Source organism: Oscarella lobularis, chromosome 16 (assembly GCF_947507565.1).
Source record: "Oscarella lobularis chromosome 16, ooOscLobu1.1, whole genome shotgun sequence".
Classification (NCBI taxonomy): Eukaryota; Metazoa; Porifera; class Homoscleromorpha; order Homosclerophorida; family Oscarellidae; genus Oscarella; species Oscarella lobularis.
Window position 1 is genome coordinate 2,035,317 of NC_089190.1, and position 23,736 is coordinate 2,059,052.

Below are 23,736 nucleotides of genomic sequence, written 5' to 3' on the forward strand. Positions count from 1 at the left end.
GCGTGCGTTAGCCTGCCTCGGACAATGCTCTATTTGATCGGTTTGGGCCTCGGCGACGCCGAAGATATCACCGTCAAAGGCCTCAAACTTGTGCGAGCAGCCAAACGAGCATATTTGGAAGCGTACACGTCCATTCTGACGTCGCAAAAGAAAGATCTCGAGGAATTCTACGGAAGAGAACTAATACTAGCCGATCGGGATCTCGTAGAACAGAGCTCAGGTCGCAACACATACCTAAAATTTCATAACCTAGCTTATCGATGCGGCAGACACCATATTGGCTGACGCTACGAAGGAAGACGTCGCTTTTCTCGTCGTCGGCGATCCGTTCGGGTGAAAATTGAGTCGAAATTCAAGTCTCCTAGGTGAATTCGGCTTTTTAGGGCAACGACTCACACGGACTTGGTGCTTCGAGCCATCGAACGCGGCATTCCCTACCAAGTCGTACACAATGCGTCGATTATGAGTGCCATTGGCTGTTGCGGTCTACAGGCGAGAAAAAATTAAATAATATTTATTTTTTATAGTTTCTCGTTGATTTAGTTGTACAATTTTGGCGAGACCGTTTCGTTTGTTTTCTGGACGGACACGTGGCGTCCGTCGAGTTACATTGACAAAATTGAAGCCAATCTACAACGCGGACATCACACGCTCTGTCTGCTCGACATTAAAGTCAAAGAGCAGTCAGTTGAAAATATGATGAAGTAGACACACATAAGCACCCATTAGGATATATATTTTAAGAGTTTCCCCAGGGGTAGAAAGGTGTATGAACCACCTCGATATATGACGGTAAGCCAGGCAATAGAACAGCTTCTAGAAGCGATTTCTCAGCGAAAAGCTAAAGGACAAAAGTCTTCGAGTAACATCTCAACCGCCTCGTGGATTATTAATCTATTTAATTATATGACGTCTAGTCCTTAGCGAGGAAACGATTTGCGTGGGTCTGGCGAGAATAGGGTCAGAGTGTCAAAAGATTGTTTGCGGCAAAGTGAGCGAGATGGTCGACGTCGACATGGGCCCTCCCCTGCATTCGCTGATCATAGCAGGCAACGTGCATTACTTGGAGATAGAAATGCTCAAATACTTTGCAATAAATCAAACGACATTCACGTACGACGAGACGAAAATGTAAACTAAGGTTTATAAGGCACGAAACCAATTTCCTTATAAAAATCATCGAGATTCTGTTCGAATCGCTTTTCGTAGTAGATATTCATGAGAAATTGCGTTTTGACCGCCGATCGCGTGACCCATGGCATGTAACCGGTCACAAGTTCTACTCGTTCCTCATTGGTCAATCGAAGCGGGCCAAAGAACGACGCAAGCGTCGTCATGGGCAACCCGGTCTGAATCATTTCAAACCACTTCACAACAACTTCCCCTAGCAACGATACGGGCATTCCTAGCAGGGCGTGAACAAAATCATGTATTTCTCTATATCTCGTCATGACGTAAGCCAAATTCGGGTCCCTGACGTATTTCACCGGTAGTCGCGTATCCGGAGATATGTGATTGGCGCCGAGAAAAGTGACGTAACGATGACCGAGACTCGATTCCGGAAGTGATCTCAGTTTTTCGAGGTCGATCGTTTTCGTGCTAATTCGCGGCTTTTCCTCCAAAATTCGCCGACCTTCGTCGCTTTCGCGCATTCGACGTTGCATTCGAAACAGCGCCGATTCGCCCGTCGTTTCGCCGAGCGCCGCGACCATGTCCGACCTCGCGGGATCGTAGAGAGCCATCAAAGCAGATCCGCCGGCGAGAACTAGACGCTGCAACGACGAGAGCGGCTCGTGACCAGCGTAGAGAATTCGTTTCGGCGTCATGTTTTGTTATTGTTACGGTTGATCGTAACATCATTACGTGAGCATGTACAGTAATGAAATTGCTCTACTAGAATAACGGTACAAGTGGACCAGCGAGCGCTGATTGGCTAAACGAGGGAGGTGGCGGAGTTTGCGTCTAAGAGGGCACATACTTTCGGTAATGTTATCACAATTCTAGAATCACGCTTACTGCGTGCTGCTGGTTCCGCTTCTCGTTCTCGTCGTACAGCAGCGCTTCGTCGTCGTCGTCGTCGCGAGACGCATCGAATCGAGGTAAAGGGCGGTCCGCGTATCAGCGAGTCGTTATCTCGTTAGTAAGACTAGCTACCGGAGCCGAGGCTTTAGTTAGGAGAGAGAGGGGGGGGGGGGCGACGACGCGGCGGTGGCAGTGCGGGGGACGCGACGTACTCCATTTCCTCCTACTCGTCCCGCTTTTGGCGTTTCCCACTCGTTCGCTCTTGCGTTCTAAACAACAGCTCAAGCCATAGATGCCCTATCGACGGACTCGCCTAACGCAAATAAGGCGCTAGGCCACACCAGCTTCGGTTCGTGTTTACTCGCCGCACCCGCAGCGCCGGCCTCTCTCCCCTTTCCCCCTCCCCCCCTCCTCTTTCTAATCCCTAACGATCGTTCGATTAGTCGTTCGATGCTTTTGTATCGAACGATCGCGTCGGCGACGCGTCGCCGTCGCGGCCTGACACTTCGGTGGCCTTTTCCGCTTGATTGGCTCCACCTCGAATTGTTTTAGGGGGAGCGAAAGTGTTTGGGGGTGGGTTCGCCAGACAGACGCGCGCAGGCTCGGCGATCGGACGGACGCAATTTCTTCTCTCTCGTTCTTAGCGAGCAAGCAAGAGGAAAAAGACTCGCGGAAAGGTCTCCCGCACGTGCGAGAATCGGAACGGAACGCAAGCGTGCCCTATCGATCCCTTTGTTGTCGTTAGAAAAGGAGACTCGATAATAAAGTCGCGCGCGAGGGGCCCCCTGTTATGAGCGACAACGGCGAAGTGGACTCGATCGGCGATCAGCGCTCGTTCCGGCGCGGTCGTCGCGCGACGCGGAACGGAGCGCGAACGCCGGCCAAGGGGCAGAAAGTGAACGGAACGACCGGAAGCGACAGGCAACTCGCCCGCTACACTTCCGACGACGGTTGCGTCTATTATCCGAGTGGTGAGTCGAGCGCACGTTCTTCTTCGCCGGGAAAACGATCGGTCGTCGTGCGCGCGATGCGTCGGCGATTCGCGGTTCGATCGTTCTGTCGCGAAAGCGCGACTACCAGCACGCGTTCGTTCGGCCCCCCCATTTATTTGTTTGATTTTATCACCCTCCCCTATCCGCCCACATTTCCCACAATGGCGAGGGGAGGGAACGAACGAACGAAATCTACTTCAGCTGAAGTAGGAGGGGAACTCGGGGCGAACCAAAAAAAGGAAGAAAAAATCGCCCTGTAATCGAAGATCCGATTGACACGCGGATCGCGTGCGCCTGTTTTTTTTATGCGGGAGCCCCCCACGAGACGAGGCACGTGGCTCTCTTTAGGACACGCAGTTTCGAGCAGACTACGCGAACGCAGACTCTCTTCTTATGTGAACACATTTTTGTTAGATTGCGTCTACGTCGATAGTCGGCGTCCCGACGTGCCCTACTTCATATGTTCGGTCAAAGAGTTCTATACGGTGAGCCCTTTCTCCCCCCACACACGCAGAAGGCATAGTGGGGCGCGAACCGGGGGGGAAAAAACCGCCTGTCTCTTCGTCGCGTTGAAGCCACATACGCTCGCGGACTCGATCGCCAATCAACAATGGTTAAACGGTCTTGTCTACACTAATTTCGCGCAATTAGACACTCGAACGAGACGAATCCACGAAGGCCCCCATCTGGGACTCTCATTTCGATTTCTCTTCTCCCCCTTTTCTCTCAGTCGAAACGCGGCACGGTCTACGTCGATGTTCGCTGGTTCTTTCGTCCGTCCGAAGTACCGGAATCCGTCTACGAGCCGCTCATACACGATCGACGAGTCGAACGAGGTTCGTTGGGACGCTTAGTTCAATATAAAAAATGTCATTTCTCGGGTGCAGGGCCCGACAATGTTTTCGACAATTCGATAGTGAAACAGCGCGAATTATTCTTTTCCGACACGTACGAAGCGTATCCGGCTAAACTGCTTCGGTTCGTTTTCGCTGCCCTTCGACTCGACCCCGCCCCCACCATTTCTCTCATCCTCCCTCGCAGGGGAAAATGTAGCGTCAAAGACGCCAAAACGAATATCGACGATCTCGCCGACTACAGCAAGAACGAAGACAATTTTTTCTACTTCTTCGCGTACAATCCGGAGACGCGACGCCTGATTAGCAGTACGAAAGGCGAAATTCGTATCGGCCCCTCCCACCAAGTAAGACCCTACGCATTGTTCGACGCCTCTTCACCTCCTCCCCCGTCGCCAGACGACGTTACCCGAGTGCCGAAGTCGCGACGAGGAGGAGAAGAAGGAGGAGGACAACAGCGAAACGAAAGAGAAAGACGAATTGGTGAGAAAGCGAGAATTCGTCGAAACGAGCGACGAATTGTCGGTTTCCCAGCTGTGGTCTCCATCGACCGGAATGGAAGACAACGACCTAATTGTCTATCTAAACGCGTCCAGGTTGGAAAATACGCGGGGGGCCCCCCCTCCCACCACGAAAACGTCGTCTTCCTTTTTCTGTTTAGGAGTATGGCACAGCTAAACGGGTTCTACAAAACGGATGGCGATCTCGACGAAGCGTCGAAGGTATGGAAAAGAGGCTAAGTGCCTAATCGAGTCTCAACTTCCTTTTCATTGGGATGACAGATTGCCTCTGGTGATTTGGTCACTCAGGCGGCCTACGACACGGTGAGAGACCGAATAAAACATAAGGGGTCGCATACCTAGAGACGAGGGGTTTTAGTCAAAATACGGATTCCGTTTCGATAATGTTATTGATTTTTTGATTGATTGATTGCAGCTGCACGAATGCGAGTACGACGTTGGCGTAGCCTTTGAGCGTTTGCTCAAAGAAGGCAAACTTCCTGCTGTCGTTCAGGAGGCGGTTAGCAAATGGAATTGCAGCGACATGGTGAGAGACGCGCATTAGCCTAATAGATGGATACCAGGGGGGGACGACTGTTTCCAGAAACGCTACGTGAAAGGAATGCGACAGTTCGGGAAGAATTTTCATCGAATCAAAAAGGAATTATTCCCGGACAAAGAAACGGTATATATTCGAATTTATTTATTTATTTATTTATTGACAATGCACACTTGTCTTAGAGTGAACTGGTGGAGTTTTATTATCACTGGAAAAGAACGTCATCTGCATTGTCTTCGAGACACCATCGACGCTCTCGACGTCAGGTGATGCACTGGCGACGCCTTCGTGGGGTCGCCAGTCGAAAGACCGCCGAAATGAGCGGATTTGATTTCGGTATGGGGGAAAAAATAATAGAGATTGATTGATTAAATGTATATTTTCTTTCTCTTAGTGGAATTGAGTTCTGCGTGCGAATCTGATTTCGATTCGGATGATAGCGGAGAAAGGGAATCGAGGTAAACAGTGGGACGGAATGGCTGCGAGAATGGGCGTGGACGGGTTTTTGTTTATACAGTCTCTACGCCTGTTGTCATTGCTACACCACAGGTTTGAATTGAATGACTTCGTGTAACGGAAAGGTGACGACTAAAAATTTCTTTTAGGATCCAAGGATTGGCATCATGCCGGCTTCGACAAAGTGATCCTGTGCACCGACTGTCGACTATACTTCAAAAAATACGGCGAAATGATGCAGATCGAATGTAAGCTCAACAACCCAAAGAGGAAACCCTGTCTCTAATAGAATCCCCTTTAGCCAAAGGAAGTCCGCCCTCTTTCATAATAAAAAACAGCGAAGAGGTGAGATGGGAAACCAGAATCCTTATTTAGAAATTTATCCTCCTTGGATGTGGTGTGGTCTTCTGACCACACCCAAGCAAAACTGATTAATTAAGTCTACATGTACTGGTGTAGGTTTCAGTGTCTTTAGCGGAGCTAAAAATACGTAGACCAAACCGGATCTTTACCTCTCTTTTGGGGGGTTCAGGGACGAATGAGACGACGACGAGTGGTCGGTGACTATGACGACGAAGACGAAGATCCAATTGGGAATGATCGTCGCATGACTCGCCTTCAGAAGGTTAATTCCGATGGGAGACTTGGTGGACCGGAAAGAAGTACCATATGGGCGTCTCGTTTCGTGTTCATAGAGGCGGCTGAACGGCGTGGCGGGCGTCAATTCGTCGCTGAAGAAGAGACTAGGTCAGCCGAAGAAGAGCCGGTCCAAACGAAGAAAGAGATCAAAGGTGATCATAAGAAAATTTCAATAGAGATAGATAGACACTACGGAATGACTTAGAACTTTTTTTCCTAGAGGGGTCTTCTATTGTTACGGGTTCCCATAGTCTTTTTTTTTTCTTAGGCTGCTCATCTCAGCGGTTCCGACGATGACTTAGCGAATCTCGGCGACGACGAGAGCGATCGAGACAGCCTCGCAACGAGCTATCGTTCGGGCGGCTCCATGGAAGACAGCAGCGTCGGATCAGCTGTTCAAAACGGCGTCGCCAGTCCGAAAAAGGAACCGGCGACGACGCGGAGAGGTCGAAGTGGACGTCGACCGAAAGCCGGCGGGGGTCAACGAGATCGCGCCGCCGCGTCCGCCGCCGCCGTCGCCAAAGACTCGACGACGACGACGACGGCACCGCGACAGAGAATTCGTCCGGCACCCCAACGGCCTATTCTCCAAGAACCCGTCGCTCCCACGGTATATATTCCAACGAAATTCGCTCTCTCTTTTCTTATCCCTTATGCGCAGCTGGAAGCGGATCCGAGAGCGTGGTACTCGTTTCCGTATCCTCTCCTTGGCGTTCCAATGGGATTCCCCCCCGGCTTGATTCCGAATCCGGACGCCGTTCGCCACTTCAACGACTACACCGCGATCCTTTCCGCCGCCGCGGCGACCGGCAACGACGACCTACGTCGCTTCCAAATGGAACAAGCCATGCTTCAAAGCTGCTATCCCTACGCGGTGTCGTCGCCGCTCTTACCGATTCCCTACGGCATACCCGAAGGTTTCCTCAACCTTTCCGTACAGGATAACGTTATGCGACCTCCCCCGCCGCCTCCGCAACAGCCACAGGGCCCCCCTTTAGACGCTCTCGCTTTGACTATGCAGCAACATCAGCAGCAACAACAGCAGGCCCTTTTAGAACAGTCTATCGCTTTTGAACGCGCTCGTCTCGCCGCCGTTGCGGCGGTCGGCGCGCAGTGGCCGTTTCACGCTCATCCCGCCGCCGCGGCGGCAGCGGCGGCGTTTCAAGGATTACCTAATAGCGGTGGCGAACAAATGGCGCCTCCGCCGCCGCCGCCACCGCCGCCACCGCCGAGTGATCAGGTCGTTTTTTCGCATCAAGAACGAGAACGGTATGAACTTGCTCGTCGCGAATTATTGATGCATGATAGCGCTATGCAGCATCAGATGGCTGCGGCTACGTTGGGTCGGCAGCCGGAGTCGTTATTAGGTTGACGACGTAGGGGGGAGGGATTTTTCTTGTGAGTGTAGTAGGAATGTAGAGAACCTTTATTCTGGGCTATCCTGAGTTTACATACGGATGATTTCATGATCAATAAATGTTTGCGTATTTTCTCATTAGTCGTTAGATGGATGTGAATTTTTTATTTATTTTTTTTCGTACAGACATGTACAGCACACTGCAAAAAGGTTCTTGTCTCGAAGGCAGTTTCAACCGATTATTGGGGCCGTGGTCACTTTGCCGTCCTTGCCAACGTTGATGCGAACCCTGTCGGTGCGATAGTCCATAGTGACCATAGAATCAGCCGGAACGATTTGGACCTAGAGCAGATACGGTGAGAAGAAAGATTGAGGAAGGAAATCGTGCTACATTTAGGCCAGGTTTGTCTTGCAGGATGGCTGCCTTGGCTTCCTCTCCAGTCTACAGTGTCATCACAAATACTGTAGCGACTAAAAATCAGGTGATGAGCAAACCTTTCCGACTAAATGAGACCAATTGGGCTGATCGGCCATTGTTAGAGTACAGTGTACAAGTAGAACAATGAATGAGTGTAGGAGAGAGTGTAGGAGAGCCACCTCCTAGTGCGCTACGGGTACAGAATAATGGCTCAAACACCTGAACAAAAAGCGGAGTGGAAAGCCGAAGAATCGGTTGTGAAGTGGCTCCGATACAACGTGAAAAGCAAATCGACGACAATCAAAGGCCAAAAAGTGGACATTTTCGTCGGTCGGCGAGAAACACAAGCGTAAAACTCCAATTCGCAACAATCTACTTTCACTAGGCTCCAAAGCAGTAGACAAACTTCTGGAGTCAACGTGGGCGACAAGACGCGACTCCTCGACACGCCATCGGCCCTATCTTCCAACGAGAGAAGCGGCAGTCAAATTTTGCGGCAGGTTCAAAATATTTGAGATCTGTATATGTATCTGTACGCTTATTATTATTTCTGTGTTAATTTAATTAGAATGCTAGCTAAGGGATACTTCTATCGGGCTCTCAAAGTCGAAATGAAGCCGAAAAAGGATTCTGCTGAAGATGCTCAGCAGGATCCTGCTGGAGGAAGAAAACGGAAGAAGGGAAAGAAAGACGAGGAGCTGAAGGGAAAGAAGGCAAAGGATGTAGGGGCAATGTCTTCCACGAGAGGTCAACTAAAAATTTTAATTTTTTGCAGGTGAGTGATCAAGAGGGGGACGAAAGTAGCAAAACAAAGAAGAGAAAGTATAAACTTGAAGTCTGCAATGACAGAGAGCAAGTTTTTATTGATGAAAACGAGGTAAGAGACTCCTTAATTAATTAATTAATTACAAAATATATATTTTATAGGTGTATGTGTGGAACTATAGTCCAACTCGACCTTGGACATATGTAATTGGAATTGTTGTTGGTAAAATTTATAGGGGAAGGGGTTCTACACAATCCGCTATCTCATTTGCTAGTGCTGGCTTGTCTGGCTGCGTCTCTCTTTCCGCTGTGGCCCACTCAGATGAGAGTGGGCGTGTGGTATCTCTCCACTGGATTAGCTGGTCTGCTGAGTGTATTCTTTGCAGTGGCACTATGTAAAAATTGAGTGAAAATTCGTTTTTTGTGGATGCGACTTTCTTTTTAGTGAGGTACGTCGTTTTTGGAGGAGTGTGGCTTATTACGCACGGAACTCATAACTTTTGGATTCTTCCCAATTTGACTGAAGACTGCGGCTTTTGGGAATCGTTCAAGCCTGCATACAAGATTGATTATCAGTATGACGAGGATAGTGAAGAGGAGGAGGACGATGACGATGACCAAGAAGAAGAAGATGAAGGAACAAAACAGCAGTAAGCGATTTATTTAATTATGTCATCACCACGTGGTCAAGAGACCACGCCCATCCTCTTTTTCAGTTAGATTGAGTTAGAGAGAACGACGTTTTTTCTTACACGTACTGTATCTAATTTTAGAAGCGAGACGTGCGAGAAAACGATTGCGTATCCGCATCGCGGATTTTTGGCTTGCGCGAGTGCAATTCCCCGTATACAAGAATCGTCCTTTCCAAAGCTCGATGGTTCTGCGATGCCGCAGGTCCTGCAGAAGGACCTACGTCGTCGTATCGCTCATCGTCATCGCCGCAACGACAATCGCCGTCTACAAGAACTACACGCAAACGCCGAAACGACGCGACGACGCGGCGACGCGTTCGCAGAACTTCGTTCGTCAACTCCTTCTACGAAACCGCGATAAAACGCCTCCGCGACCGCGGCCGCTCTCCCCTCCGCCGCCGCTGCCGTCGCTCTCGCTCGCCAACGCCGAACAAGCGGACGTAATCGTAAATGGCGGCGAAACGACCGTCGCCGGATTGCGGAAGGACGGGAATTTCTACGTTCCCGTCGATTTCGTCGGGAAATACTTCGACGTGTACGCGAAAGAGAATCGTATCGATTATTCGTATTCGACGCCGAAACGTCCGACGGCGCCGTACAATTCGACGGGACCGTTTCTAAGCTTTGCCGGCGTCGAGGTCGAGAGTCGCGATCGCGTAATGTACATTTCCGGTACGGATGGCGTCACGGTGACATCACAGTGGGACGCGCGCGGGCATCGCTATCCCGTACAAATATCCCAAATGTGTCTCGCTCATTATTCGAAATTAATGACGGAGACGCCCAAATCGTCATCCGTCGTTTCCGTGGAAACGGGTCGAGGCGCGCATCGCTGGACAGTTCGCAACGACGAACAGATGTTCGTGCGGAGTGCACGCAGTCGCCAGGCCAACCAGATGGTGGTTGAATTCAACACGCATGCGGCGTCCGACGAAGACGGCGTTTTCTTGCTCGTTAATATCAAACCAGGCGAATCCAAAGTGGCCGTGTTTTGCGTGAGATTTTTCGATGACGTCAGCAGCGCTCTGACGTTTCAAGTGCGACTTGCAGACGAAGAGGAGAAATACGAGATTTCGTATCGGACTAAAATGAAAAATGACGTTCCATTGGCAGTTGATATCGAAACGAAAAACATCTCTTATCTGATTGGTTCGTCGAGAGAATGGCGAACGTTGGCGCGCGATCTCGCGCGCGACATTCAAAAAGCGTTCGCCGCCGCGTCGACATGGCAACCAGAGTTAAAACACGCAAACTTGAAGAAGAAGAAAGTGCGTATTCTCGAAGTGATCTCCGTCGTCGCTTCGGGACACGGGCAAATAGCGTTCATTCGATTTCAACGGAGCGAGCATCGTCTCGCCGTCCAATCGGCCGCCGATTGGCTCATTCGCGCTCAAGACGCAAAGGGAGGCTGGCCGGTCTCAGTCAAACGCGTTCTCTCCAATAAATTGGTTCTCTCGCCGGGGTGGTATTCCGCTATGGGGCAGGGTCAAGCGATGTCTTGTCTATGCCGGCAATATCAGGTGACCAAACGACGGGAATACTTGGATGCGGCGGTGAGGGCGACGCGACCGTTTCGCGTCGCTGCCGCCGACGGGGGCGTTCTCGCGAAATTCATGGGGGTTTTGCCGTGGTACGAGGAGTATCCGACCGTGCCGTCGGCGTTCGTGCTTAACGGGTTTATTTATTCGCTTCTCGGGCTCTATGACGTTGGGGAGACGGCCGGGGAGGAGGCGGGGCGGGAGGCGCGCGCGCTTTTCGATGACGGGTTGAAATCGCTTGTGACGATGTTGCCGCTTTTTGATTTGGGCGGGAGAACGTCGTATGATCTGCGGCACGTCGCGCTGCAAAGCGAACCGCGTGTCGCGCGCTGGGATTATCATTCGGTGCACGTTGGTCAGTTGCTCTATCTTGGGACGATCGATAAGAGCCGTTCGTTGTGGAATGCGACGGCAGAACGATGGGAGCGCTACATGCACGGTTATCGCGCTGAACACAATTGAGTTTAGGTCAGATGAATTTATTGTTAGAATTAGAGTCGTGATTTACACTTCCGAATAGATTATAGCGATGTTTGGTATTTATGTATTTTAATCGGGAAGCACGTGTTCGTGTTCGAACACTCGCGCTAAGGCGTCTTCGTGATGTTACGTCATCTCGTGGGGAAGAATCAAAAACGCGTCGTCGAGGCGCTAGAAAGAGCGAAGAGGTCTTCCAAAGCAGTTCTAATTGTTCAAAGGAGACTCCTAAGCTCGCCTTCGCGCCCGTTGCGCACGTTTGGCCGACGATTGCTCATCGTTTCCGCGACGACGGTTTCCATCGCAGGAATCGGCGTTTTCGCGCTCAACGTAAGAGCTCGCGTTGGAAAAATTAATCGCGCGACGACAAAAGCAAAAGTCACGTGAGAAATTTTTAGAAAATCAACGAACGCCTTCAAATTTCGCTTCCCGGATCAGGATGGCTATCTCGATTGCAGGAGATCGTTTCCGGTTTGCAATCCTCACAGTAGGGACTTTGCTTTCAAAAGTCTCGTTCTTCTATAGGAGGAATAGATGGCTTAGGAAAATGGACGAGTGCTTCGAATGAAGAGAAAGAAAATACTAGTCAAAATTGTCTTTATAATATATATTTAATTTGCACGTTTTACGCATGTTTTTTAGCAGTGTCCAGGGAAAAGGCTCCTTTGGCTGCATCTCCATCTATGGCTCCAGACTCAGAGGCAAATTTTTCAGCAGAGAAATTTGGAGTTTTTAATGATTGTTATTTCTCAGCTGAAGGAGAGACTTCAAGCGGCTCAATCTGAACTACTAGACACACAGGTACAATACAATAAAAAATAAATCGATATAAATTAGTTAGTTATTTAATTAGGAAAAATATCAGAAGGAACTCGAGAGATTAGAAGCGGAAAACAAAGAGCTCCGACAATTGCTAATGAAGGCAAAAGGCAGATCTCAAAAATCATCTCAGCTGAGCGAAACGGTGAAGGCGTTGCCACTAGCATTAGAATCTTCTTAATCAACTTTTTCCTTGAGAAGAAATCTCTTATTGACATGTACTCCGAAGTGCTTGATATTCTATCGGAAAGAGACGGCAATTACATCCAAGATCAGCTGCCTAGAGTGCGCTATATAGAATTATCAGATATTTATTAATTAAATATTTTTTTAGGTTGTTGTTGTTGGAGATCAGAGTGCTGGAAAGACGAGCGTTTTGGAGATGCTCGTTCAAGCTCGAATATTTCCGCGGTATTTGCGTAGCGCGCGTTAATTAATAGATAATTTTAATTGGGAGGGGGATATATAGTGGATCTGGCGAAATGATGACGAGATCGCCGGTCAAAGTGACGCTAAGCGAGGGGCCCCAACACGTCGCTCAATTTCGCAATGATTCAAAGACATATGATCTTACAAAAGAGTCCGAAGTAAAGGGATAATTAGGATTTTATTATTGGGAGAGAGGGGGAGGGGCTTCTTCGTAGCTAAAACTGTTGCGAGAAGAAATTGAAGCGCAAATGCGAGCCAGCGTCCAACCGGGACAAACTGTGACAAATAACGTAAAGAAAATATTCAGTTAATATTTTAATTAGGTAGGCATTCTTGTACTTAGACGATTTCGTTGAATGTCAAAGGTCCCGGCTTGAATCGCGTCGTTCTCGTCGATCTTCCGGGCGTGATCAGCGTAACGAGAAACAAGCTATCAATTATTTTTCGATTATGAATATTTCTAAAAAGACGGAGACGGCCGGAATGGCGTCGCAGACGAAGAACTCAATCATAGCCATGTGCAAGCAGCACATGGCCAATCCCAATGCAATCATATTATGCATACAAGGTAATGTGAAGTCGCAAATAAATAAATAAATAAATAAATAAATCTCTTACGTAGATGGGTCCGTCGATGCGGAGAGAAGCAATGTGACGGACATTGTAACTAGTGCCGATCCCCAAGGCAACGAAGAAGAAACTACCAAAAATATTTTTAAACAATTAATTCATTATTTATAGGAAAGAGGACGATATTCGTTTTGACTAAGATTGATTTAGCTGAGAAAAACGAAATGAATCCGAAACGCGTAGGACTGAAATATTTTTAATACGTTGGTAATTAATTATATATTTAGGTGAAAGCAATTTTGGACGGAAAATTGTTTCCCATGAAGGCGCTGGGCTACTTTGCCGTTGTCACGGGAACGGGTAAACTGCTACGATTTTAGCTACATTTCATAACCATGGCGACGGCAGAAAATCCCCGAGATGGCGTCGAAGCCATTCGTCAGTACGAGGAGAAATTTTTTCAATCTTCAACCTTATTCAAGTAGGATTTTCCTATGGGGATTTTTTGAATTTTTGGATGTTTACTCAGGTCAGGCGCCTTCAAAGCGACTCAGATCAAGATGAGAAATCTCAGCTTGGCCGTTTCGAAGCGCTTTTGGCAAACGGTAAAGGATTCCGTTCAGCAGCAAGCCGAGCATTTCAAATGTAAATTAAAATAAATACATATATAAATAAACGAACGAATTTACGCGTAGCTACTCGATACGATCTTGAATCGGAATGGAAGAACGTGTATCCTAAGCAACGAGAACTAGACCGAGTAAATAGAGTACACGTCATCGTCGCAAAAATCATTTCTCTCCTCCATAGAACGAATTATTCGAAAAGGGGCGAGACGAAATGTTGGACCAAGTTGCGAGTTTATTACGAGTAATGCCTCAAGAATGGTACATAGGCGGAATTTCTTTTTTTTTTGTTCAACGTTTCGTTTTCGTTTTTTTTTTCGTTAGGGATGACGCGTTCGCCGCTCGTCTCGTCGACGCCATGTCGTCGACTGTCGTCGATCGAATCTACATGCCGGCTGCGGCGAAGGCGACGACTTCCGGGTACGTAGGAATCGCTATTTTTCTCTTTTCTTCGAGAATTTTTCCCGCTAGACACTTCAAGACGCAGGTGGACATCAAATTGAGAGCGTGGGCCAACGAAGAATTGCCTCTACTCTGTTCACGGGCAAGGAGACTAATAACATATCTAATAATGTAAATGGGTTTTTTTTAGGAAGGTGCTCGCGCTCTTTTGGAGAAGTTTTCAAAAGTCGTTCTTGTGAGTAATCTTAGTTTTAATACTATATTCTTCTATTGGTGTATTTTAGGAGAGTCCGGCTCAAAGTGGTCTCGATGCTTCCGTTCAAAATCTCTTCGATCCTCTACGAAAAGAAATCATTTCTCAAATCGAGGGCAGACGCGAATGGATGACGGCGGACAAAGAAGGACTGGTAGGCTAAGAAAAATTCAAGGAAAAATTGACGTTTAGTTAGTCTCTTCGAAAGCGAGTCATTCAGCTCAGCTCCCTTCGAGACGAAACGGTTCCCGATCAGCAGAGCTGGCTATCCGCCGTCAAATTCATGGAACGCGTTCTCGGCGACGAACAATTGCGATGTGAGTGATGATACAACGTATACGAACTCTTCCCCCCCTTGATTGGTCGCTTGCCTTTGTGACATCACTTTCCTTTGTGACGTTACGTGAAAGAGTCCCCCTCCTTCACGCGATTCTTTGTTCAGCGCGCGAGACTCTGCGCCAGCTGGTCGGTCCCGGGGCGTGGGAAAAATGGATCAACTGGCAGTCGCAGACAAGCGAGCAGGTAGGCGCGGGGCGCGGGAGACACAACAAGCGAATGATAGTCGCAACTCAGGCGAAACGCGCGGCAACTAGAAATGAATTGATTAGGATGATCGGTACCGAAACGGTAGGGGGGAATTCGGGGATTGTTTTCGGAGGAAACGCGATGGTTTTCGCAGGATCGTTCAGCTGATTTAGCCCAAGACGAGTTGACAGTAATACGAAAGAATCTCCACTCGCAAAAAGTCGACGTGACGGACGATTTCGTACGTTTCGTCCGTCCCCTTTCGTTTCTCTCCGCTAGCGGATTGCCTAATCTAGATTCTCGATACGTGGTCGCACGTCTATAAGGATCATTTTCTCGAGCAGGCGATGCTGAGCGCTCAGCAGTGCCGTCGCGCTTTTTATCACCGACACTTGACTCCCATTTCGAACAAGGCAAAGAAAACAAGACGGCGAGTCTAGACGTCTCCCTAGGAGACTCTTTTCCTTTTTAGTTGCGTTGCGACGACGTCGTTCTCTTCTGGAGAATCCAGCGCATGATTCAGAGCACGAGCAACGTTCTCCGTCAGCAGGTGCTTAGCACCGAAGGTATGACGACATGAGGAAGCTTTTAGAATGTTTTTATGGAATCTATTATAGCGTGGCGGTTGGAGAAGGAAGTCAAGCAAATTCTCGAGACAATGGACGCGTTGAAGAAGCGGGAAATGATCGTTGGACGTCGTGTTGACTTAGCGGAGGAATTGAGTGAGTTTTAGCTTCCACCAAAGGTGGCCCTATCCTATTTTTCCCTCTCAGAACGGGTCCGACAAATCCAGGATAAACTGGACGCGTTTATCGAAGCGCTCGCTAAAGAAAAATAAAAAGCGATCCGAACAGGTAATCGGGTGTTTGTTGGCTTCCCTTAGTTATCCCATTAGACGGTTTCGTCGTAAAACCCCAAATCAAATTAAAAATTAAAAGGCTGACACACCGTTAACGAGAGAAAAGACGCGTCACAGCGTCATAATAAGAATCCAATCGATTAAAGTAAAAGTAAAAGAGACGGACGAAAGTCACCACGGTCGCCAAACTTCTTCTCCCGGTAGAACCCCCTTTCCGTAACTCGCCGCGTAATGAGCGGCGGCTGCGGCTGCTGCGGCGGCGGCGGCCGCAGCCGCCGACTCGGGCGGCGTCATCGGCATCCACGGCGGATATTCGCCGCCTCCGCCGCCTCCGCCACCCAAATGACCCAATCGCGCCGCGTATTCGTTTCCGCTTGACGTCGTTGTAATCGTCGCCGTTGCCGCCGGGTAAGGCGGCAATTGATCGAACGACGATGACGTATGAAACGGCAACGTAACGGGTGCGTAAACTCGTTGCTGCGGAGGCGGCAGCGGGGGCGGAGGAAGCGATTGTTGCGCGACGGCACCGCCACTGGGTTGCCAGCCGTCAGTTGTCGCTTTATCGTCGGTTTCAGGCGGGTGCGATAAAACGACGTTGCCGCCGCCGCCGCCGCCGTTTCCGTACGACGGCAATTGATGGGCTTGGGCTCGCGTCGCCGCTTCGGTTTTGAGTTGTAGCAATCGATTCGTGCTTCGCGCGCGCACTTCCATGTGAGCGAGAATTCGAAGACGTAGCGTCGCGTCGAGTTCCGGGCACGACATGAGATAACGCGTTACCTCCGACGCGCACTCGTTGTAGCCCTGTCTGTAGCGATGTATGTAGTCCTCGTGTCCGACCGGCAACGCTGAGACAGAAAAAACAAAAAACGGGGGGTGAGAATCCTTTCGAAGTCGACTATCGATCGATATCTTGGCGCCTAAAGGGGGGAAACGATGCGCGATGTTTATTTACTCGAAGTACCTGACATCCTCTGACGCTGCAACGATCGTAAATGTTCGACGGTCATTTCGAGGATGTCGGCTTTTTCGAGTTTCGATTGACGCGAGCCCTGCGCACGGGAGGGGAGGGAGGAAGGGAGGGAGAGAGAGGGAGGGAGAGAGTAATTAGGCGGTGATCGTTATCGAGCTCTCCCTTCGCGAACCGACCTCCATCTTGAGCGTCGATAGAAGAAGATTTCTCAGTTCGTCGAGACTCGCGTTCATGCGAGCGCGTCGTCGTTTCTCCATGTCCGGTTTCGAGTACTTCTAAAAGAGTTCGTGCGTCGCGCTGCGTTCCCCCTCCTCCACCCCGCTCGACTTTCTCACCGGTCTAGCGTAGGGCGCTTCCTTCGAAATCGTCGACATTTTGTCACCTTGTCAAAATTAACGCCCGCTCTTCCGTTCCCGGGTTCTTCGCTCCTTTGGAACGTTGCGCGCGACTCGCTGTTTACGAGCACACTGGGACACGAGCGCACCACACGAAGTAAATAATCTTTAGCGATCCGTGTGCCCTTTTCACGCTCCGCCCACGCCGCCGAATTAGCGTGTGGTCAATGAATCGACCAACGAGCGCCCTGATTTCCCAGGCCACTCGCAACCTCCTCCGCTCGTCTCTGTTTACAAATGTGCGCCGATGCGTGCGACCGGCGGGGCGTACGACTCGTTTGCGTGAGACGCGAGCGAGCTTATTGGCTCGCCTTTATTGGTAGAGGTGTGCCGTCACACGAACTCGGCTAATGTAATCAAGTCTAGCTCGATCGGAAAAACGAATCCCTATCGAGGTGCTAGCGATATTGTTTTATGAGGTGTCGCGCTAAAGAGACCTCTCGATCGATGATCGATGATCGAAACCGCGTCAAAGAAAAATGGCGCACGTGATTCCCTTAGTTACCGCGTTGACGACGACTAATCGAAGGCCGTTTTCTCTCGCGCGCGACGCCGAGACGAAACAATCGCGCTCGCGCGGGATTATTATTTCGGAAATTCGTAGTCCTGTCGTTGGAATATGACGACGAGCGTCGTACAGGCGGCGACAGCGGTTCCGCGCGACGTAACCGCAGATCAAACACTCGAATCGACGTCTGGAAGCGATAAGCTAGAACAAACGTCCACATGTCGAGGAAGTAGTTCGCTAGAGCAACAGGAAATGGCGGAGGCGGGGCTCCATCTCCGTCGTTCGGCGACAGACGACGAGAAAGTCTCCGCCGCCGTCAAACAGCTGAGATCGAGTAATGAAATTAGCGTCCATACGGCTTCGGATCGTGCCGCCACCGCCGCCACCGCTGATGACGACATTGACGAAGATGGAAGTCGTAGAGCTTCTCCCGCCCCCCTCCAGGCGAAACGTCGTTCCGTTATTCGTTCCACCACTCTAGCTGCCGACAATAAAAAGAGACCGATTGTTTTGGCGCAGACGGGTATTCGATTTGCCGCCGAGCCGGAGCTTGAAGTAGCCGATTCCCAATCAAGTCAGAGAACCAGACTTCCAATAATAACAATAACGATGGTCTGATTTTCTTAGTTGCCAAGTCGGAAGCGTTGAAGCGAATTCAAGCGAATCTCGTCGAATGGGACGAACTTTTGGGACAGATCGAGTCCGGCAAAGCGAGATCGGGTCCGTATATACACGTCCTCGTGGCGCCACGCCGCTTTTTCCTATAGAAATAATGCCCCTACTATTAGATCAGCTAATGAGATACGAAGTCGAGAAGAGGGAGAAGACAATCAGCGAGCTCAAGAGCGACATTGATTGTCTCAAGATAGACATGACGAAATTAGACGAGGCAAAGAAGACAGTAACGAGTCGATTGGTATACGCGGGAGATTTTTTCGGGCGGGTTTACCTTTGAAATTGACGTGTTTATTTGTCTCTTTAGGATGCGACGTCGTCAAGTTTAGTCGAAAAGGAAGCGCAGGTGGTGTTGAGCCCGTTCCCATGGCGACGAGAGTGCATTGAGATTTTTGTTTATTGATTTAAAGAATGAAGAGTTAGATCAACGTTTGCACGCGTACGAGACCGCTTACGACGAAATGACGAACGCGAAAGAACAGCTGGTGACACTAGTCTACTTTAGCGAATTTGCGGTCGTCTGAGGCGGCCATGTTTTTATTTGTTTTAAAAGGAGAGCGAACTGAGCGAATTGAGTCGCGTGCTGACGGAAAAGGATAATATCAATCGACGTCTGAACGAGCAGAACACCGAGCTTCAAGCCCAGCTCGAAATCGAAATGCAGCGAAGCAAAGCGTGCGCTATACTTTAGAAGAAAAAAGAAAATTATTCATTTGTATTGGTATTTTTTGAATTGCTGTTCGTTTTCGGTACGAAATTTTGCTTTTTTATTGACCCCCGTATGCCGCGTCCGCTGGACCGCCCGTATGATGAACATAGCCGAGCGCGAGTCCATCCTTCAACAGCTCAAGGAACGCGATCGCCTTCAAGTGAACGACTTTCTCAAGATGCAGGTAGTCGAATCGACTCGATTGGTGCCTCTATCGACTCTCTCCAGGCAGACGAAGTGGCCATTTCGCTAAAGGAAGGTCTCGTCGAGGTAAGCATCGAATCGAAGCGCATTGCGAGACTCTCGGCAGTCGCTACGCATTCTAAATCGCTTCGTTTGGATCTAGCCGAACGATTTTCGCCTTCAATGTAACAAATTTCTGGATAAAATGAAACATAGCAGGCACGTGTCCCTTTCTCGGTTCTTCTCAGAGAATTGAACGCCATTCTCTCTTAATTAATAGCTCTTTCGAATTGGTCAAGTCTATTAAAAAGTAAGAGTTTGAATGAATAAAATTCTGGTCCAAATAATATCTTTTTCAGGTTCATTTCCAATTTCATAAAGGAAAGCGAGAAACCGTTGCCAACCGAACGGCACGTGGAAGAAGTCCGGAAATTCCTCGAGGCGAGAGAGAAAACGTTTCTAATCTATGTGCATCATTTTCTTATGTTGCTCTTTCAGGATACTTCCGTGACCATTTCAAAGCACGTGCTATGGAAAGGGCTCAGTAGCGAAGAGCTGGAAATTGCCACGGAAGGCCTCGAGCGATACGTCATGCATAAGATACACGAAGTCGCCTACTGTCCGAATCGCGAAGACGATCATAGAAAGGTAAATAAATAAATAATTTTTTGATTAATTTGATTAATTTACTGTAGGATTGTGAGTTTGCGTACAAAGTTCGGTCACTGGGCTTCGTGACAGCTCAGCATCTAGACGTCGACTATGGGTACGCAAAGAAACGAAAGGAAAGGAAATGAATCATACTTTCTCTTTAGGCAATTCACTGAAATGGCTCTGGAAATGGCTTGCAAGGGTTTGGCACACAGACGCGACTCCAGACGCCATTTCCACGCTTCGTTCTCTTCTAGAACTAGAACGTATGGGGACCTATAAGTCGCCTCGCGATAAAGTGACGGCAGTGATGAACTGTTGCAAAATCATTTGCAGTTGAGACCACACCTCTCTCTCTCTCAATTCGCTTTGCATCTTCTTTTCCCTAAGACTTGCTCAAGGATGGTAGCAAGGGTCACACGCGAGGAGCCGATGATATTTTACCCCTGCTTATTCTAACGTTGATATGGACTCGACCGCCGTCTTGGTGGTCAGACATAAGGCAAGGAGAATCATTACAAAGTAGTAGATTTAATTAATTATTAATACATATATAGATATATACAGCGTTATCGTAATCCGACTAAATTGTCGTCGGAGGAAGGATACTATCTGACTCAAATGGTTTGTGTGTGCTTATGAGAACGAAAGAGAAAAAGTAATTGTGAATTTCTCTTATGTAGAGTGGTGCTGTGCAGTTTATTGAGAAGGCGAAGGCTTCGTCATTCAATGGAATGTCCGAGAGGCAATTTGTGGAGTAATAATAATAATTTCGTCGCGTGTTTTTTTCCCCCCTATGGTTTTGCTTTCAGATTATCGTCTGAGTATCTGAATCGATCCTCGCCTCCTCCGCGCTCTCTATCCGCCCGTCATAGTTCTGATTTGCCGTCAACGCGGCAGCAGAGTAAACCGGGCGAGTCTCTCACTCCAACTATCAAGAGTTCGTACTTTGAGTAATGCATTTTTCTTAAGTGTCTAATTTTCTTTTCTTTTTAGGTGAGGAGAGTTCTCAAAGAACGGAAACCTTCATAGTTGAGTCTGAAGAGAAAGTAGAAAGTGACGAAGCTAGGCCTGTTCTCACAGAAAAATTTCTAGTGTGCCAGTAAGTGCTTCAATAATATCTTGTGGATGATTGCATCAATTATTTAATTAATTAATCTAGGTTTGAAGACATGACGGTCAGCGAACTGAGGCAGCTGTTCGAAGGTATAATTCAAATTTTATTTATGGTATCTCATTTTTCTTCTGTGTAGAGTACCGATGTCTGGCGCAGATCTTCCATGCATCAAGTAAGGAAAAGTGACCCCCTCCTACCCCATCTATTCCCCACGTATGACGCTGATGAGAACCATGCTACTGTATGAGACAACAGTTTTCTTATATTCTTATTATTCTTATTAACAAACAATCGTCATCAGACTAGAGATCAAGTCAAGTGAGTTTCAGATCTTAAATATTCGCCAACATCAGCCTGGTGATAGCAAACAATTGCCATAGGATCAGCTTGATGACAGTCTTGCGCCGACTTCGCCGCAACACCAAATCCCTAAAGAAATATAGTCACTAAATCTTAGAACCCGGATTTCCGCGTGGACTTACAATGGGCATATCATTCATTGAATGGATCACGACTCCCTGATTGGCTGCCGTGTTCTCTGCGATGCGTCCGAGGCCTGATTTTAGCACGTGATTGCCGTAGAGGAATGACTGCTCGGCTCCAGGTTTGGCCCACACTTTATGCTGAAAAACAACTCAATTAATTAAATAATTATATTGGAATTTTTTATTTGCCTTTGCGTAGGGAGCTAGGAAATCGAGTGCGGTTATGTGAAGTCGACAGGCGCCGTTCTTCGTGAATTTTCCTATGCACGTTCCGAAGCTGATCAGCTGTTTTCTTGCAAAATTGGACGTCAGTTTGACGAGCGATTCTCTGCGACGAAAACAAGGTTTTTTTCGTATGACTACTAATGTAGGTTGGTTACTTTGCGTAGTAGATTCGGTCCTTGTGTAGTCGGAAGACGTAGTTGCCGTCGGGACGGTCGATCAGCAGTTTTACGTTGTCGCCTATGCTACACGCGTGGAGGTCCTCGAAAAGGGGGCCTCAGTCGAAAATAGCGCCGATGGCTTACTAGACGGACAGTTTCTTGAACAGACGCTTCGTCTCGTCGTCCGTTAGAGGTCTCATCAGCAAAAAACAAAACAAAAAACGAAGTGATTATGCGGGACAGTCGACTATCCGGGCCTGAGGCGTCGGAGGAGTGAGTGAGGAGTGTCGGAGGGCCCGTGTCGGAGGCGGTGTCTACAATGGACGACCTAATCCTTCGACAGATCCTCAATCCGAACGATCCCGCCGGCCACATCACGTCGACCGAAGCTCTCGACACAGACGAAGAGGCCCTCGTCGTCAACGAAGCGAATCTGCCTGAAATCGCCGAAGCAAAACAACTCGAAGTCGAAGCAGTTCGTCTCGCCGAATCTGGCGACCTCGACGGCTCAATCTCGACTCTGAATAACGCAATCGACGCGTGCCCACACTACGCGTCGGCATACAACAACCGCGCGCAAGTTCTTCGCCTAAAAGGTAACGAAAACGGCGCGCTACTCGATCTCGACAAAGCGATCGAATTGAGCGGCGGAAAGGGGCTCGCCGCTCGCCAGGCGTACACGCAACGCGGTCTCATACACGTACTGAAGGAATCGAATGACGAGGCCCTCGAAAACTTTCGCAAGGCGGCTCATTTGGGAAGCCAGTTCGCACGACAACAAGTCATTCGAATGAATCCCTACGCGGCGATGTGTAATCGTATGCTCGGGGAAGCGATTGAGAAATTGCGAAGAGGTGAAGAGGATTAGGCAGTTCGTATATCTATTATTTAACACGAGAACGTTTACTGCTTGCTTGAAAGCAGCAGAAATAGAGGAAAATTCACGTAGACTTTACTTGATTCATCATGATAGATTTTGGCTAGGCTATAAAGAGATATTAGTAGGCCTCCATAGGGAGTTTAGATAGCCTTACTCAGCATACAGTCTTTGTAGGATGGCATGATTGTCGTCTGGGTATGTTTCTTGAAATTTTACGTAGGCAGACCACGTACTTACGTACCCAATGAAATCATCCAAATTTAACTCCATTTTGAGAGAGAGTGAATCATCTCTAAATAGACGCATAAAAGTAATTGATCCCTTTTCCCTACATCATATCAACCTAGTATAGTTTCCAAAGGGAAGCGAGAATTCTCTGTAGAGTGCGTCCACGTGACGTCGCCTCTCATCCCAAAATCGACCCACGGTATAAGAATAAAACTAATAGGATAATCAAATTAATTAATTAGAAACCGTTTCCTCATTTACGTGCGAGAGAATTTTCTGGGCTTCCGCATTATCTAGCTCGCAATTCCCGTATCCATAAACGGCAACGCAACCACGTGTGCGCAGCACGCGCTCACATTCCTGGTGAAATTTATCGTGGTCCAGCCAATGATAGGCCTGCGCGCACGAAATCAAATCGGCGACGTCGGATTGCACGGGAAAACGCGTCGCATTGCCTTTCTCATAAGAAATAGTTGATGATTTCATCGAGAGGAGGCGTGCCTGCTTTAGCTGCTCATCGCTGACGTCAAAACCGACGATTTTCTTGTAGTGGTCTGCAGTTGCAATGACAAGGTACGCGGTTGTGTGTGAGAGATGAAGGGACCTTGGAATAGTCTCGTGCTTTGACCGGAGCCGCAGCCGACGTCGATTGCGAGGTCGAAATTGGCTCCTCGTTGCCTGCAATACTGCACGATACGATCGGCTAGCTTGGCATTGTATTTGGGTCTAAATTTCGCGTAGTTCGCCGCGTGAGAAGCGCCGAGAAACAAGCGACTCATTGTTTACAGCAGCGTGCGCGC

The 23,736-nt window shown here is 48.7% G+C and overlaps 12 protein-coding genes and 1 long non-coding RNA gene across 17 annotated transcripts; 8 read left to right on the top strand and 5 right to left on the bottom strand.

The window, feature by feature from the left end:
* Positions 1-10: 10 nt before the first annotated feature.
* On the top strand, positions 11-1,220 carry LOC136196648 (diphthine methyl ester synthase-like). The gene is made up of 6 exons (XM_065986246.1): positions 11-220; positions 270-333; positions 384-492; positions 544-704; positions 756-862; positions 918-1,220. The coding sequence occupies exons 1-6, from the start codon at positions 25-27 to the stop codon at positions 1,133-1,135; spliced, it is 855 nt and encodes a 284-aa protein (XP_065842318.1). The 5' UTR covers positions 11-24; the 3' UTR covers positions 1,136-1,220.
* LOC136196654 (ubiquinone biosynthesis protein COQ4 homolog, mitochondrial-like) lies at positions 1,064-1,937 on the bottom strand. The gene has a single exon (XM_065986252.1). The coding sequence runs from the start codon at positions 1,824-1,826 to the stop codon at positions 1,137-1,139; it is 690 nt and encodes a 229-aa protein (XP_065842324.1). The 5' UTR covers positions 1,827-1,937; the 3' UTR covers positions 1,064-1,136.
* Positions 1,632-7,607, top strand: LOC136196628 (arginine-glutamic acid dipeptide repeats protein-like). 4 transcript variants are annotated; one of them, XM_065986222.1, is made up of 22 exons: positions 1,632-2,099; positions 2,667-2,710; positions 2,768-2,993; positions 3,429-3,499; positions 3,745-3,850; positions 3,902-3,992; positions 4,056-4,215; positions 4,268-4,351; positions 4,403-4,464; positions 4,530-4,590; positions 4,651-4,692; positions 4,805-4,915; positions 4,973-5,053; positions 5,110-5,263; positions 5,322-5,385; positions 5,445-5,476; positions 5,533-5,631; positions 5,685-5,728; positions 5,916-6,008; positions 6,079-6,174; positions 6,291-6,632; positions 6,684-7,607. In XM_065986222.1, the coding sequence occupies exons 3-22, from the start codon at positions 2,813-2,815 to the stop codon at positions 7,392-7,394; spliced, it is 2,685 nt and encodes an 894-aa protein (XP_065842294.1). In that variant the 5' UTR covers positions 1,632-2,099; positions 2,667-2,710; positions 2,768-2,812; the 3' UTR covers positions 7,395-7,607. The 4 variants fall into 4 exon arrangements, with proteins under 4 accessions (XP_065842294.1, XP_065842295.1, XP_065842297.1 ...); XM_065986223.1 differs by having other exon boundaries at positions 2,667-2,699; XM_065986225.1 differs by lacking the exon at positions 1,632-2,099 and adding an exon at positions 2,301-2,371.
* Positions 7,525-7,978, bottom strand: LOC136196658 (uncharacterized). Its single transcript, XR_010672292.1, has 3 exons — positions 7,875-7,978; positions 7,771-7,821; positions 7,525-7,721 (listed from the first exon to the last, which is right to left on the bottom strand). It is a non-coding gene; the product is annotated as an uncharacterized lncRNA (long non-coding RNA).
* LOC136196646 (translocation protein SEC62-like) lies at positions 7,900-9,349 on the top strand. 2 transcript variants are annotated; one of them, XM_065986244.1, is made up of 7 exons: positions 7,900-8,127; positions 8,183-8,297; positions 8,366-8,510; positions 8,573-8,674; positions 8,725-8,785; positions 8,838-8,957; positions 9,008-9,349. In XM_065986244.1, exons 1-7 carry the CDS (start codon positions 8,004-8,006, stop codon positions 9,214-9,216), a joined length of 876 nt encoding a protein of 291 aa, XP_065842316.1. In that variant the 5' UTR covers positions 7,900-8,003; the 3' UTR covers positions 9,217-9,349. The 2 variants fall into 2 exon arrangements, with proteins under 2 accessions (XP_065842316.1, XP_065842315.1); XM_065986243.1 differs by having other exon boundaries at positions 7,920-8,127; positions 8,366-8,519.
* Positions 9,350-9,400: 51 nt separating this feature from the next.
* LOC136196633 (D-glucuronyl C5-epimerase B-like) lies at positions 9,401-11,375 on the top strand. The gene has a single exon (XM_065986228.1). It carries the CDS (start codon positions 9,437-9,439, stop codon positions 11,252-11,254), a length of 1,818 nt encoding a protein of 605 aa, XP_065842300.1. The 5' UTR covers positions 9,401-9,436; the 3' UTR covers positions 11,255-11,375.
* LOC136196629 (dynamin-like GTPase OPA1, mitochondrial) lies at positions 11,335-15,847 on the top strand. The gene is made up of 31 exons (XM_065986226.1): positions 11,335-11,599; positions 11,668-11,740; positions 11,795-11,863; positions 11,912-11,970; positions 12,023-12,070; positions 12,123-12,233; positions 12,290-12,373; positions 12,423-12,499; positions 12,558-12,675; positions 12,733-12,807; positions 12,861-12,932; positions 12,986-13,085; positions 13,140-13,202; positions 13,259-13,326; positions 13,375-13,447; positions 13,496-13,568; positions 13,617-13,732; positions 13,783-13,847; positions 13,898-13,974; positions 14,038-14,133; positions 14,185-14,257; positions 14,306-14,350; positions 14,400-14,522; positions 14,577-14,685; positions 14,811-14,890; positions 14,942-14,995; positions 15,048-15,134; positions 15,190-15,306; positions 15,366-15,459; positions 15,511-15,615; positions 15,667-15,847. The coding sequence occupies exons 1-31, from the start codon at positions 11,396-11,398 to the stop codon at positions 15,729-15,731; spliced, it is 2,673 nt and encodes an 890-aa protein (XP_065842298.1). The 5' UTR covers positions 11,335-11,395; the 3' UTR covers positions 15,732-15,847.
* LOC136196645 (transcription factor HES-1-like) lies at positions 15,793-17,807 on the bottom strand. The gene is made up of 4 exons (XM_065986242.1): positions 17,058-17,807; positions 16,899-16,997; positions 16,714-16,801; positions 15,793-16,597 (listed from the first exon to the last, which is right to left on the bottom strand). Exons 1-4 carry the CDS (start codon positions 17,094-17,096, stop codon positions 15,924-15,926), a joined length of 900 nt encoding a protein of 299 aa, XP_065842314.1. The 5' UTR covers positions 17,097-17,807; the 3' UTR covers positions 15,793-15,923.
* Positions 15,977-19,074, top strand: LOC136196644 (homer protein homolog 2-like). The gene is made up of 6 exons (XM_065986241.1): positions 15,977-18,199; positions 18,253-18,345; positions 18,414-18,541; positions 18,608-18,646; positions 18,711-18,785; positions 18,854-19,074. The coding sequence occupies exons 1-6, from the start codon at positions 17,737-17,739 to the stop codon at positions 18,989-18,991; spliced, it is 936 nt and encodes a 311-aa protein (XP_065842313.1). The 5' UTR covers positions 15,977-17,736; the 3' UTR covers positions 18,992-19,074.
* On the top strand, positions 19,066-21,280 carry LOC136196639 (uncharacterized). Its single transcript, XM_065986237.1, has 16 exons — positions 19,066-19,193; positions 19,238-19,279; positions 19,356-19,411; positions 19,473-19,502; positions 19,552-19,633; positions 19,691-19,840; positions 19,888-19,958; positions 20,008-20,045; positions 20,101-20,178; positions 20,234-20,345; positions 20,401-20,467; positions 20,527-20,600; positions 20,656-20,783; positions 20,840-20,945; positions 21,006-21,049; positions 21,097-21,280. Exons 1-16 carry the CDS (start codon positions 19,107-19,109, stop codon positions 21,144-21,146), a joined length of 1,215 nt encoding a protein of 404 aa, XP_065842309.1. The 5' UTR covers positions 19,066-19,106; the 3' UTR covers positions 21,147-21,280.
* Positions 21,203-22,082, bottom strand: LOC136196656 (60S ribosome subunit biogenesis protein NIP7 homolog). Its single transcript, XM_065986255.1, has 5 exons — positions 21,973-22,082; positions 21,826-21,912; positions 21,635-21,773; positions 21,443-21,583; positions 21,203-21,389 (listed from the first exon to the last, which is right to left on the bottom strand). The coding sequence occupies exons 1-5, from the start codon at positions 22,026-22,028 to the stop codon at positions 21,270-21,272; spliced, it is 543 nt and encodes a 180-aa protein (XP_065842327.1). The 5' UTR covers positions 22,029-22,082; the 3' UTR covers positions 21,203-21,269.
* LOC136196655 (tetratricopeptide repeat protein 36-like) lies at positions 22,075-22,989 on the top strand. Its single transcript, XM_065986254.1, has one exon. The coding sequence runs from the start codon at positions 22,148-22,150 to the stop codon at positions 22,694-22,696; it is 549 nt and encodes a 182-aa protein (XP_065842326.1). The 5' UTR covers positions 22,075-22,147; the 3' UTR covers positions 22,697-22,989.
* LOC136196649 (putative methyltransferase DDB_G0268948) lies at positions 22,362-23,724 on the bottom strand. The gene is made up of 5 exons (XM_065986247.1): positions 23,541-23,724; positions 23,198-23,490; positions 23,052-23,149; positions 22,863-23,000; positions 22,362-22,813 (listed from the first exon to the last, which is right to left on the bottom strand). Exons 1-5 carry the CDS (start codon positions 23,713-23,715, stop codon positions 22,732-22,734), a joined length of 786 nt encoding a protein of 261 aa, XP_065842319.1. The 5' UTR covers positions 23,716-23,724; the 3' UTR covers positions 22,362-22,731.
* Positions 23,725-23,736: the final 12 nt, after the last annotated feature.

Coding starts and splice junctions, on each gene's coding strand:
- LOC136196645 (XM_065986242.1), bottom strand. CDS start 17,096: ATGTCGACGATTTCGAAGGAAGCGCCCTACGCTAGACCG. Junction 16,802..16,898: donor TATCGACGCTCAAGATGGAG/GTCGGTTCGCGA, acceptor TCCCGTGCGCAG/GGCTCGCGTCAATCGAAACT. Junction 16,598..16,713: donor GCAGCGTCAGAGGATGTCAG/GTACTTCGAGTA, acceptor TTTCTGTCTCAG/CGTTGCCGGTCGGACACGAG.
- LOC136196649 (XM_065986247.1), bottom strand. CDS start 23,715: ATGAGTCGCTTGTTTCTCGGCGCTTCTCACGCGGCGAACTACGCGAAA. Junction 23,491..23,540: donor AAGCACGAGACTATTCCAAG/GTCCCTTCATCT, acceptor TTGCAACTGCAG/ACCACTACAAGAAAATCGTC. Junction 23,001..23,051: donor CCCTTTGGAAACTATACTAG/GTTGATATGATG, acceptor GCGTCTATTTAG/AGATGATTCACTCTCTCTCA.
- LOC136196648 (XM_065986246.1), top strand. CDS start 25: ATGCTCTATTTGATCGGTTTGGGCCTCGGCGACGCCGAAGATATCACC. Junction 334..383: donor GTCGTCGGCGATCCGTTCGG/GTGAAAATTGAG, acceptor TCGGCTTTTTAG/GGCAACGACTCACACGGACT. Junction 705..755: donor TCAGTTGAAAATATGATGAA/GTAGACACACAT, acceptor GAGTTTCCCCAG/GGGTAGAAAGGTGTATGAAC.
- LOC136196629 (XM_065986226.1), top strand. CDS start 11,396: ATGTTACGTCATCTCGTGGGGAAGAATCAAAAACGCGTCGTCGAGGCG. Junction 11,864..11,911: donor AGAAAATACTAGTCAAAATT/GTCTTTATAATA, acceptor CATGTTTTTTAG/CAGTGTCCAGGGAAAAGGCT. Junction 13,975..14,037: donor CGAGTAATGCCTCAAGAATG/GTACATAGGCGG, acceptor TTTTTTCGTTAG/GGATGACGCGTTCGCCGCTC.
- LOC136196654 (XM_065986252.1), bottom strand. CDS start 1,826: ATGACGCCGAAACGAATTCTCTACGCTGGTCACGAGCCGCTCTCGTCG.
- LOC136196633 (XM_065986228.1), top strand. CDS start 9,437: ATGGTTCTGCGATGCCGCAGGTCCTGCAGAAGGACCTACGTCGTCGTA.
- LOC136196656 (XM_065986255.1), bottom strand. CDS start 22,028: ATGAGACCTCTAACGGACGACGAGACGAAGCGTCTGTTCAAGAAACTG. Junction 21,913..21,972: donor TTCAAGAAACTGTCCGTCTA/GTAAGCCATCGG, acceptor CCACGCGTGTAG/CATAGGCGACAACGTAAAAC. Junction 21,584..21,634: donor TCCTAGCTCCCTACGCAAAG/GCAAATAAAAAA, acceptor GTTGTTTTTCAG/CATAAAGTGTGGGCCAAACC.
- LOC136196628 (XM_065986222.1), top strand. CDS start 2,813: ATGAGCGACAACGGCGAAGTGGACTCGATCGGCGATCAGCGCTCGTTC. Junction 3,993..4,055: donor TATCCGGCTAAACTGCTTCG/GTTCGTTTTCGC, acceptor CCTCCCTCGCAG/GGGAAAATGTAGCGTCAAAG. Junction 5,477..5,532: donor TTGTCATTGCTACACCACAG/GTTTGAATTGAA, acceptor AATTTCTTTTAG/GATCCAAGGATTGGCATCAT.
- LOC136196655 (XM_065986254.1), top strand. CDS start 22,148: ATGGACGACCTAATCCTTCGACAGATCCTCAATCCGAACGATCCCGCC.
- LOC136196646 (XM_065986243.1), top strand. CDS start 8,004: ATGGCTCAAACACCTGAACAAAAAGCGGAGTGGAAAGCCGAAGAATCG. Junction 8,298..8,365: donor GCAGTCAAATTTTGCGGCAG/GTTCAAAATATT, acceptor TAATTTAATTAG/AATGCTAGCTAAGGGATACT. Junction 8,958..9,007: donor ATTCTTTGCAGTGGCACTAT/GTAAAAATTGAG, acceptor CTTTCTTTTTAG/TGAGGTACGTCGTTTTTGGA.
- LOC136196639 (XM_065986237.1), top strand. CDS start 19,107: ATGATGAACATAGCCGAGCGCGAGTCCATCCTTCAACAGCTCAAGGAA. Junction 19,503..19,551: donor TTGGTCAAGTCTATTAAAAA/GTAAGAGTTTGA, acceptor TATCTTTTTCAG/GTTCATTTCCAATTTCATAA. Junction 20,601..20,655: donor TCCGAGAGGCAATTTGTGGA/GTAATAATAATA, acceptor TTTTGCTTTCAG/ATTATCGTCTGAGTATCTGA.
- LOC136196644 (XM_065986241.1), top strand. CDS start 17,737: ATGACGACGAGCGTCGTACAGGCGGCGACAGCGGTTCCGCGCGACGTA. Junction 18,346..18,413: donor GTCCGGCAAAGCGAGATCGG/GTCCGTATATAC, acceptor CCCTACTATTAG/ATCAGCTAATGAGATACGAA. Junction 18,786..18,853: donor CGAACGCGAAAGAACAGCTG/GTGACACTAGTC, acceptor TTGTTTTAAAAG/GAGAGCGAACTGAGCGAATT.